This window comes from Acomys minous (assembly GCF_964271855.1).
Source record: "Acomys minous genome assembly, chromosome: 10".
Classification (NCBI taxonomy): domain Eukaryota; kingdom Metazoa; phylum Chordata; class Mammalia; order Rodentia; family Muridae; genus Acomys; species Acomys minous.
The window spans coordinates 69,312,137-69,322,770 of record NC_140491.1 but is presented as its reverse complement, the minus strand read 5'-3'; the positions used below and the strand labels follow the sequence as shown (position 1 = coordinate 69,322,770).

The 10,634-nt window shown below is 48.0% G+C and overlaps 1 protein-coding gene across 8 annotated transcripts in view; it reads right to left on the bottom strand.

Moving 5' to 3' along the window:
• Positions 1–8,296: 8,296 nt before the first annotated feature.
• FUBP3 (far upstream element binding protein 3) overlaps positions 8,297–10,634 on the bottom strand; it is a 52,287-nt gene continuing 49,949 nt past the window's right edge. For 5 of the 8 annotated variants that reach the window (XM_084797537.1, XM_084797535.1, XM_084797534.1 and 2 more), the window contains one exon: positions 8,297–10,347. In XM_084797537.1, the coding sequence (XP_084653663.1) occupies positions 10,193–10,347 (155 nt within the window). In that variant the 3' untranslated portion in view covers positions 8,297–10,192. The remainder of the gene's footprint in view (positions 10,348–10,634) is intronic. The other 3 variants (XM_084797536.1, XM_084797533.1, XM_084797531.1) reach the window with 2 other exon arrangements.

Sequence of the window (10,634 nt, the reverse complement as noted above, 5' to 3'; positions counted from 1 at the left end):
TGGGACACAGAGGCAGGAGGACCAGGAATTCAGAGCCAACCTGGCTTATGCAGGGATGCAGGGTGTTTGAAGAAAATGGGGCTGGAGAGATGGTTCAGCGGTTAAGAGGACTGGCTGCTCTTCCAAAGGTCCCGAGTTCAATTCCTAGCAACCACATGGTGGCTCACAGCCATCCATAATGAGATCTGGTGCCTCTTCTGGTGTACATGCAGGCAAAGCACTGAATATATACGATAAATAAATAAAATTTTTAAAGAAAGGAAGAAAATGGGGCTGAGGTAAGGAGGATTAGGCGTGTAGCTCAGTTGATAGAGCACTTCTCTAGCATGCAATAAATCCTGGGTTCCTGTCTGGAGAGATGGCTCAGAGGTTAAGAGCACTGGCTGCTCTTCCAAAGGTCCTGAGTTCAATTCCCAGCAACCACGTAATGGCTCATAACCATTTATAATGAGATCTGGTGCCCTCTTCTGGCCTGAAGGTGTTACATGAAGGCAGAACACTATATACATAATAAATAAACAAATCTTAAAAAAAAAAAAGAAAAAAGAAAAGAAAGAAAGAAATTCTGGATTCTGTCCCCACATCACATAAATCCGTTGTGGTGGTCCATGTCTGTAATCCCAGTGCTAGGTAAGCAGAGGCTGGAGGATCAGAAGTTTGAGGTTATTGGTGGCTACACAAGCCCAAGGGGAGGTAGGAAGGAAGGAAGGGCAAGAGCCCAAGTGATGATGAAACGACGGTTGGAAACTTAACAAAAATTAATGACATACAGCAAAGCAGAAATCTTGGAAACTCAGAATAACAAGAACAAAAGTCAAAGAATGGCTGGGCGCCCAGCACCCGGGAGGCAGAGGCAGATGGATCTCTGGGAATTCAGAACCAGTCTGGCCTACAAAGCAAGTTCCAGGCAGCCAGAGCTACATAGAGAGAACCTGTCTCAAAACAAAGGGGAGGGGAAAAAGAGGCTCTGCAGAGGATGGCGTGTGTGTGTGTGTGTGTGTGTGTGTGTGTGTGTGTGTGTGTGTGTGTGTATGTGTTAGGGCATGACATGAGCCTCAGCATTCAGGTCCCTTCTGAGTAGAGTACAGTTCAGCATAGTTGATTCTGAGCACAGAGGCAAGCAGAGCACTCCCTGACAACACTGGATGCTTACCTTGTTGCCTTGGCAACGCTAATGAAAGTGATCCCCAACACTCACCTGTGTGGGAGGAACTTGCATCAAAGCTAACTACTGGCAGGTCCAAGCAGGTCCTTCATGCAGCAGGGTGTGTGTGTGTGTGTGTGTGTGTGTGTGTGTGTGTGTGTTAATGGAGGAAGGCTTTGTCTTCCTGGTCTCTGGGCTGAGCTCAGGGCCCTGGAAGGCAGCTGCAGTTCAGTGAGGCTAACTGTGGCATCTACCACACACCGACCAAAGGCTGCTGGGAGCTGATCTTCTCCCCAAGACATCTCACTGGCCGTGGGGTTCGGTGATGAGCTTTTTTGGGTGCACTTTTGCTGATGCAAGTGCATGGATCCTCCACCAAAAATATTAGGAAACCTACATATTTATATAGTAGAAAGGGGTAGTTGACAAATATCAGCACTGGGAGGTTTATTCTAGGAATGCAAGGCTGGTTTAACCCTTGAAAAGCAATGCTATTAATATTCACATGTTCCAGTGAAATGGGAGATCGGTCAAATGGAGAAAAAGCATTTGAAAAATTCGACAAGGATTTATGATGAAACTCTTGGCCAACTAGAAACATCAGAGAACTTCTTATCTGATGAAAGGTATGTACGAGCAACATACAGCAGGCATAATTAATGGTGAATTATTGAAAGCAGTCCTCTGAGATCACGAACAAGCCCAGGCTGCCCACTCTCACCACTTTTATCGACCACACACTGGAGGGCTTGGCTGGCGCAATCCAGTGATGGAGAGAGAGAGAGAGAGAGAGAGAGAGAGAGAGAGAGAGACAGAGAGACAGAGAGAGAGAGAGAGAGAGAGAGAGAGAGAGAGAGAGAGCGCAGACAGACTGAGAAACAACGTGCCTGTAAGTGTAGAAAAGTCGAATGTGCACAGCTGTTGGAGTTAAAAGGTGATATTAGGGGCACGTAGGACGTAGCTCAATGGTAGAGTGCTGGCCGACCTTGTCCAAGGTCCGGGTTCACTCAAGACTCCTGGGAAGAGCAGGGTACGGTGGCGCACGCCTGTAATCTCAGCACTCAGGAGGCAGGGACAGGTGGATCGCTGTGAGTTCAAGGCCAGCCTGGTCTACAAAGAGAGTCTAGGATAGCCAAGGCTACACAGAGAAACCCTGTCTGGAAGAACCAAAATAATAATAATAATAATAATAATAATAATAATAATAATAATAATAATAACAACAACAACAATAATAATGAGGCAGAGGCAGGTGGATCGCTGTGAGTTTGAAGCCAGCCTGGTCTACAGAGCGAGTCCAGGATAGTCAAGGCTACACAGAGAAACCCTGTCTTGAAAAATCAAAAAAAAAAAAAAAAGAAAAAAGAAAAAAGAAGAAACAAAATAATAATAATAATAATAACTATTATTATTATTATTATTATTATTATTATTATTATTATTATTATTTAGGCCTATCCCAGTACTTGGGGAGGCAGAAGCAGGCAGATTGCCATGAGTTTGGGGCCAGCCTGGTCTACAAAATGAGTCCAGGACAGCCTGGGTAACACAAAAAAACCCTGTCTCAGAAAACCAAAAGAAAGAAAAAATAAAAGTATTTAGGTCAGGCAGTGCTGGCACATGCCTTTAATCCCAGCCCTTGGGAGACAAGAGGTGGCAGATCTCTGAGTCCAAAGCAAGCCTGGCCTTCAGAGAGAGTTCCAGGAGAGCTAGGGCTACACAGAGAAACCCCGTCTGGAAAAACCAAAACAAAAAAGAAACAAATGGGCAGGCAGCGGGAAGAGAGAATGACACTGCACCAGGCTTGAGCATTTGAAACCCCAAAGCCCACCCCCAGTGACACACTTCCTCCAACAAGGCCACGCCTCTGATAGTCCCACCCCCTAAAGACCAAACATTCAAATATTTGAGCCCACAGGACTCATTCACTTTTTGTTTTGTTTTGCTTTTTGCTTTTTTTTGGTTGTGTTTTGTTTTTTTGAGAAGGTGGTCTCTCTATGCAGCGCAGATGTCCTGGATCTTCTTCTGTAGACCAGGCGGGCCTTGATACGTCTGAGTGCTGGGATTCTGTTTACCATCAGCACCTGGCTGTAGGAGGCCGTCATTTTTCAAACCTCCACACCCCCTACTGTTCTCTAAATCCACGTGCTTTTGCACCCCTCTCTAATACTCAGTGCAGCCTGTATTTGCGCGGAGCATAGATTGCCCTCCCCCCCCGCCCCCCCCCGCGGAAGGTGATTCTCAAGCCCCGCCCACCCAGAGCAGCCTTCGGTCGCCAATAGCGCCGCCTCGGATGAGGGTAGGGCTTTTTGAGCCCCTGTCCCAACCATGTTGGGGTTTCGGAGGGTTTGATTTATGCAAGTCTTGTTTAGTCGGTTGCAGCCACTGAGTTCATGTCGGTGACCAGGAAATCCGTCCTTACTGGCTAGGGCGTCCACCATCATTACGCTCAGTCATCCATCATGATCCCTGAGTCTTTAGGGGAGATGATATGACGTAGATTCCACAGTTTCCTGGTCCCTGTGTGTCGTCTGGTTGTTCTAATCACTATCTGCTGCAAAAAGAAGCGTCTCTGATGATGGTTGAGAGAGACGTTAGTCTACGGGTATGAAAACAAAAGCTTCGGGGACAGTTTATTACCGTGTCTATTTAACAAAATAACAGGACCTCCCCTGGGTGTGGCCAGCTTTTGTGTGGACGCTAGGGTTCAAAACTCCGGTCTCCATGCTTGCAGAGAAAGCGCTTTACTGTCTCCCCCATATCTGATTTTTAATTTAAAAAAAAAAAAAAGATCAGGGAGTTGATGTGTTTAAGTACTTTTGTCAGCAACTGGAGAGATGGTTCAACAGTTAAGAGCATGTATTGTTCTTCCAGAGACCAGAGTTCAGTTCCCAGGACCCATTTCTGGAGTCCACAGTCACACAGCCACACACAGGCACACACAGGCACGCACGCGCGCGCGCGCACACACACACACACACACACTCAGTCAAACCCACGCAAAATGAAAATAAAGAAATCCTTAAAATTTTAAAATAAAACTTGGGGGCTGGAGAGATGGCTCAGAGGTTAAGAGCACTGTCTGCTCTTCCGAAGGTCCTGAGTTCAATTCCCAGCAACCACATGGCAGTTCACAGCTGTCTGTAACTCCAGTTCCAAGGGATCTGACACCCCTACACCAATGCACATAAAATTAAATTAAAATAAAATAAAAATATAAAAATAAAACTTGCTGGAATTAGATTGGAATTGCTAGACCTACAGCTCAATTTGGGAAGCATGGACAGTTGGACATGGACTTTTTCTACCATGAGTCTTTAATCATACTGCTTTTCAGTACAGGCCTTTTTACATCTTGTTTTTTCTATCTATCTATCTATCTATCTATCTATCTATCTATCTATCTATCTATCTATCTAACAGCCTTGGGTGTTGTTCCTTAGGCACTATTCACCTTTTCTTTTTTTTCTTTTTTCCCAAGACAGGGTTTTTCTGTGTAGCCTTGGCTGTCCCGGACTCACTTTGTAAACCAGCTGGCCTCGAACTCAACAATGATCCGCCTGCCTTTGCCTCGCCAATGCTGGGATTAAAGGCGTGTGCCACCACTGCCCAGCAAGTTGGTGCTCTTTCTTAGGTCCATAGCACCCGCCTGCCTGACAAGTGAGGTTAGCTAGGAGCGTGTGGCACACGCAGAGTCGCAGAATCTCAGAAATGTGCTGAGCTACAGGTGAGATTTCCCAAAAACTGACTGTGGATCAGAACGAGGCAGCCTTGACCAACCATGCCCATTTGTCACCCACATCACTATGGGGTGGACCTGGCTGTGTGCAGAGTTCCCTCCTGCCCTGGCAGGTCTCTCTCAGCGGCTGGCTGCTGGGACTTGGGGGAGTAGCTGTACATTTGCGCCTGCTGCTCTTGCAGGAAGCCACCATAGTGGTCAGAAATCACTAGTTATTCCTGGGGTGGTTATCGGCACCTGCTGTGAGAGGGGACTGGCGGTCACACCGATCCTGGGAGTGTGTCGCTTTTCTCCTTGCTGTGACAGGATACCTGACAAGAGTGACTTAGGGAAGAAACGGCTTATTTTGGTTCAGTCTGAAAGTAAAGTCCATGACAGCAGGGTATCTGTTGAGGCAGAGGCATGAGATGGCTGGTCACATTGCACCTGCTGTCCAGAAGCACCAGTCTTGTGCTTCCACCCCAGTATGTGTGGATCCACTTTGATCCACCCAATGGCCACAGCACTAGCAGAGGCCTGCATGCAGTCCAGCGCCTGGACCTGCTGCCTAAAGGCCTACTCCAGCATCCGGTGCTGGCTTACCATACATGCTTGGGGTTTAACGGGAAAATCACCAACAAAATGCACACAGGAAGGATGTGGCCAAGTGGGGCTCAGACCCTTGTCTAAAGGCCACACAAGTGGGGTGCCAGGTGGTACACACCTTTAATTCCAGCACTCCAATCAGGAGGCAGAGGCAAGTGGATATGAGTTCAAGGCCAGCCTGATGTACAGACTGAGTTTCTCAAAACACAGGGGGGTGGGGGTGGGAAAGAGAGAGAGAGAGACAGAGAGAGAGAGAGAGACAGACAGACAGACAGACAGACAGACAGACAGACAGACAGAGACACATGAGAGCTGGGCATCAATCCCAGCACTCGGGAGGCAGAGGCAGGCGGATCACTGTGAGTTCGAGGCCAACCTGGTCCAGGACAGCCAAGGCTACTCAGAGAAACCATGTCTTGGGAGGAAAAAAAAAAGTCTCACGATACTGTGGATGGCTCAGTGGATGGCATAGCGCACTAAATTTGGCTCATGAATGAGTGCAAAGGTATTGGCTTGGGGTTTTAACTACATCTTAGAGAGGTGAGTGGGGCTGGCCCATGGCTGCTGCTCAGCTCCCACTCCCTCCTTAGCAGAGGCTGGCAGCTACACGAGAACAAACCACACAGCACGTGCTTCCCCGAGCCTGTGTCAAGGGGTGAGTCTGTACCTCCAGCTTTCGGTCTGGTGTGGGAAGGGTGAGCACCCCCTTATACAAGTTGGGAGAAAGGCTCAAGACAAAGCCCAAGATAACCGTGCTTCTCCTTGCAAGCACCCTGGCTCGGCAGCCCCCCTGTGGGATTGCCAGGCCACTTTCTGGCCATTAATCCGAGTCCTTCAGGAACAGTTGCATTAGTCCATCCTAAAGCCCAGCTGGGCCCTGGAGGGCTGGAAGTAGGCCTGGGAGACAGCAGTGCCGGAGCCAGCTGGAGCTGGGGCTCCTGGGTGTCCAGTGCTCCGTGGACTGGGCACTGTAGCATACCATCTGTACTCCTGTGGACAGTCACCATGCAGTGGATAAGACTACCTCCTACTTGAGAGGCCAGGGGCAGGGATAGAGGATGAACTCCTCAGTCCAGTTCCAAGCTGGGTGGGGCTGGGTCAGTTCAGCAGGGGTCCTGCTGAATCCTGACTGCAAGCTGAGCCAGTGTGGGCACACAAGGGGTGTGTGTGTGTGTGCGCGCGTGTGCGCGCCTTCTGAAGACAGACCAGGCACCGCCCACCCCTATCTCGGCAAACACAGGCCGCCCACCATGATGACCATGCAGCTTTCTTAATGGAACACAACCGCTGAACTTGGTACATTTCAAGCACTTTATTCCTTCCAGGACAGCAGACTGCTGATGGAAACCATCTTCCGAGGGCGGGCGCCATGTTAATGAGGCCAAATTTCATATGCTTGCAAACTTTCCCCCCTGCGGCCTGCTGCTGTGCACACCCCATCCCCCCACCCCAACACAAGATTGCATCAGAGGGAGAGAGATTTCCATAATTTATCGTACGGCATTTCACTGGGGACAAACACTAATCTGTACTTACCGATACATTTAAGAAAATGCATCCTCCCGCAAGCCCGCGCCATTTACGACTCTTGGCACAAACCGCAATGCTCAGTCTTCAATTAAGGGACACCTTAGGGTTCATTATCACACAATTGCTCCCTGTGAACCATGCCAAATGCTGTTTTGGCACTGAGCTTGGAAGATGAATTAGAAGGAAGTCCTCCCTGTAATGCCCTCTCTCCAACTCCCATTACCGCCATCAGCGCTGATGCCCTCTTGGCTGGCCCTCCCCCTCCCCGAGTGGCTTTCACTATTCAATTTCTCAATGTCAAACTCGATTCTCTAGAGGTGTAGTTAAAGATGCCACATCTCCTTTTTGTCTTCCGGCTCTCAACAGGCCTCACTGTGGCCCAGATGGGACACTCCACCCCCTTTTGGGGTAAAGGATCCACAGATGCGTCTCTCCCTCCTGAGTGTGTGGTGGAAGGCTCACGCACACATGCACACACCATAAAGAGGGTTCTGAGCAAGGATTAATGGGCCTGTTGTCTACTTTCTGCCCCCGCCCCTTCTAATGGACCTGGTGTCTATGTACACACACCCACACCTACACACACCCACACACCCAGATTCTGAGCAAGAACTGGTGTGTCTATTAGGACAATTCCATAGTATAAAGATACAAGGTGAAGGTCGAGCTATGCAGATGCCCTGGCAAGAAACTGAATTCCAAACCAGTTGCTTCTAAAAGGAAAGAGGAAACCGCCAGCAAAGCCGCCTTAACCCATCAGGCCCTGTGCAGGCCTGCAGTAGGGCTGGGGTACGTGGGGGCATTCTTTGTTTTCTTGAACAAAAGGGATGCATCTGCTGCTGTCTGAGTCCCACCTGAGCCCGAGACTGCAGAGAATACCCACCACCCACAGGAGCCATAGGTGAGCGGCCCCAGAGGACGCAGCAGGCAGCGAAACAGCCCAAGAACACACTGAGGGCAGGGACTGTGTGTTTTGAGGCGAGAACATGCCACTTAAGGTGTGGGGCTGGGGAGGGTCTCAGCTCAGGATGGGGTGCTGACTCCACTCTCTTCCCTTGACACCACACCCCTCCCAGGCCCTGGCAGGACTGTGCTCACTCAGATTCGGCCACAGGCATGACTGATCCTTACTGTGACCCTTGAGTCAAAGGGTCGAGTGTAAGGCTACCACGTAAAAGCAGCCTTGCTCCACAAGTCACGGGAGGCTGTGCATCAACAAGTTGGGCAGATGGCAGGGCACGGTCCATCAGCTGAGGAGGACCGGAAGTCAGAGGCCAGCAAACAAAACAGACTAAGAACACTTTGCCCACAAGGTATCTTGTGGAAATTTTATTATATAGAGTGTAAAATGAATTGTCAGTCAAATAAAAAGAACACCTTTTAAAAAACCATGCATAACATTTCCAACTGCCTCTTTAATAGTTAGACACTTCAAGCATTGTAAGGAAAACGAGAGAACCGCAAACTGTAACTAGAGTGCGTTCCAAACGGAATGTTCCTCAGGTCAATTCAAAATGCAAGAAAAAATAGCTTCACTTCCGCTTTTCTTTAAAAAATACTTGTTATCTGTACAAGACACACTATGGTAAACACTGGAAATCATATCATCCCTTTTATTAAATCAATTATTTAACTCATACTGTGGTTAATACTAGATTTATTTATTTATCTAGTTAATTTGACAAATATTAAGAAAATATTTAAAGAAAAAAGCAAAACACCTTGGAATTAAAAAATAGTTACTACATTTTTATATGGTTTAATGTCCACAGTGTTTGTTAAAAGTTATATTGAATTTCTTTTTAATATTAAAAATAACAGTATTTATATTTCTGAGAATAGAGAAAGGCTTTTTTGTTTTTAGAACCAGCTTGGAGGTCTTAGACACATAACTGCACTGGGTAATGGAGACACGAAGGTGGACCTTGTCTTTGCATTACCCTCAGAATGATAGAAATGACACAACCCACAAACACCCCTCCCGCAATACAAGGACCCGTCTCAGTTCAGATTTCACATCATTAATTACAATACATAATAGTTCAGCTTTTTTTAAAAAAATGCAATAAAACCAGACAGCCAAGATACAAGAAATTAGAGGTGAAACACTTAATGAATTTACATTTATGAATACTTAAATACTGCTTAAATTTTTAAAAGAGAATTTGTTACATTACCACCTAAGACTTCCAAGCCATTTTTCTGTTGCAACAGAAAACAAAACAACCCTCCCCAAAAAAGCCAAAAACAAAAAGAACCCCAAAAGAACAAAAAAGCAAACCAATCCCCCCAAAAAACCAAAAACCAAAACAAAAGAAAAAAAAGATTAAAAAAAAAAACCCTGTAAATAAAAAGACACAAAAACAAAACAAAGCCATCAGTTGATGAAATGTCAGGCTCTGAGGAGAGTTCGGGCACCTGAGCTTGCAGGCTTTGCTCCAAAAGAGCCTCAGAGCTCACACACTTGAAGTCACAAAGAAATCACGACACAGAAATTACCAGCAATGTTTAGTAACTAACCGTCCCGATTTTTAGAAAATTTCTGTTAATCTAAATATAGTGTTTCACAGAACAAAACAAAGGTTCTTCATCGAAAGGTTTGCAAATCTAAAAATCTCTGTAACAAACAGGTTTCTCTCACACTGATTTCGGGGAAGAGCCGCTGCAGATGCCCATCTACTGCTCCTGTGGGGGGAGGGAGAGGGTCAGCCCCACGTCCAGCGCCTTACACCATGCTGGAGTCTGAGCACCTCAGGCTCTAGGGTCAGGGCACTGAGGAGGGACAAGGGGAGGGCTTCTCCTGGGTCACCAGCTTCCCAGAAAGGTGCCCTGTGGGAGCCCTTGGTTCTCCCTTCCATCAAAGGAGAGATCATGCTTGGCAGAGGACTGGATAGAACCCTCCGAGTTTCTACACACAAAGAAGCCAAGCTGGCCCTCCACCTACTTGGTCCCCGAGGATGCTGTGCAGTCATAGAGGCCCAGCCCGGCCACTTCCTAAGAACAACTACTGGAGAGGCTCTCGTCACTGCAGACCCAGGGAGAAGTTGGGGACTTAGTTATAGTTAGGGTTACTAGGCCCAGAGCTAGAGAGCAGCATCTCATCAAGCTCAAGGGCCTGGACTGGAGGGAGACAGGAGACCCCACAGGCCAGTGTGCTCACCCTGGGACTAGGCAAGCACAAAGGCTGGGTGGCATCACGGTGCTGGGGACTGGCTACAGACCTGGCTGTGGGCCTGAGCCTGCCCTAAAGTCTGCCCGTAGAAGGCGGCCTGCTGCCTGTAGTACTCAGCCCAGGCCATCGTGTAGTCTGGTGGGGAGCTGGCCTGTGGGGCAGCACTGGTGGTGTGACCTAGAATGCAAAGAACAGACGTGAGTTAAGGATGCGGAGGGCACGGGAGGCCCCTTTGCTCAGGTCTTGGGGCATCTGTTTCCCTCTAGGCTGCTGCTATCATTTGGTGCTGCAGAGCCACATAGAGTGCTTTTGTTGTTGTTGTTGACAGCCTCTGTCAGAGGCCACCTAGTAACTACACTTGTATAGGGCTGCACAGCCCTGATTGCTTGTCCAGCAAGTCTGAGTGCCACAGAATAAACATAGCCAGAGGGGAAGACAGAGCAGTGTGGCATTCTGCTGGGGGT